General features: G+C 24.5%; 1 protein-coding gene across 1 annotated transcript in view; it reads left to right on the top strand.

Annotated features, from left to right (window-relative positions):
* Positions 1-522: 522 nt before the first annotated feature.
* Positions 523-914, top strand: part of EMH_0016390 (porin, putative) — a gene marked incomplete at both ends in the record, with an annotated part of 2,081 nt that continues 1,689 nt past the window's right edge. Inside the window, one exon of the mRNA XM_013500628.1 lies at positions 523-577. Coding sequence (XP_013356082.1) covers positions 523-577 — 55 coding nt within the window. The remainder of the gene's footprint in view (positions 578-914) is intronic.

Below are 914 nucleotides of genomic sequence, written 5' to 3'. Positions count from 1 at the left end.
GCGGCGCTGATGTTTTTGATTTCTCTACAGAATATGTTGCTCCTCGTTTTCACAGCATTCTGAATGTAAGATTTCTCTTTTTATTTATTTTTATTTATTTATTTTTATTTATTTATTTATTTATTTTTATTTTTCTTCGTTTGGTTCTGGCAGATCCTTTGTTGGCTTCTGTATTTTTTTTTTTCATACTGAGATACTTGCTTTCCTAGTTGAATATCAGTTTTGTTTTTCTTGTTTTTGTTCGTTTCTGTATTTATTGTAAATTCATTCGATCTTTTGAATTTAATTTAATTTAATTTAATTTTTTTAATTTAATTTTCTCTGAGTTTTTGAATTGAATTATATTTCACTTTTTGAATTCAATTTTTTTTTCAGCTTTTCGTTCTATATTTCAGTTCTGTGGATCATGAACAGTTTCAGTTTTTTGAATTCTTTTTTTTGAATTTATTTTTATTTTATTTTTTTAATTTTATTTTATTTCAAGTTTTTTAATTTCTTTTTCAATTTCAGGTTAACCCTGTTATGAGGACTTTCGTTTCCTCTGGCACCTTCACCTACGACCGTTTCCGCTTCGGCGGTGAGCAGCAGAAACACGAAAAAATATTTCAAGAAATATGAATATAATATTAATATTATTTAATATTATATGAATATAACATTCATATTATTTAATATTTTATGAATATAACATTTATATTCTTTATATTCTTTTCGTGTTTGCATGCTCTTTGTTTATGTTTACTGAATTAGCTGCAAAGGATCAACTTGTTCATAGGTTGACGGTTTCAAAAAATTCAAAAAAATTTTTGTGAATTTCTTTGACTATAGCTCGAAAACAACGAATTTTTTTGTTATTTTTGTGGATTATTTGTGATATATTAGTTTATTTTCGTCTTTTTTTTTGTTTTTTTTGC

Source organism: Eimeria mitis, genomic scaffold, assembly GCF_000499745.2.
Source record: "Eimeria mitis Houghton genomic scaffold, Emh_scaff565, whole genome shotgun sequence".
NCBI lineage: Eukaryota > Apicomplexa > Conoidasida > Eucoccidiorida > Eimeriidae > Eimeria > Eimeria mitis.
This window is presented reverse-complemented; position numbering and strand designations above follow the sequence as displayed.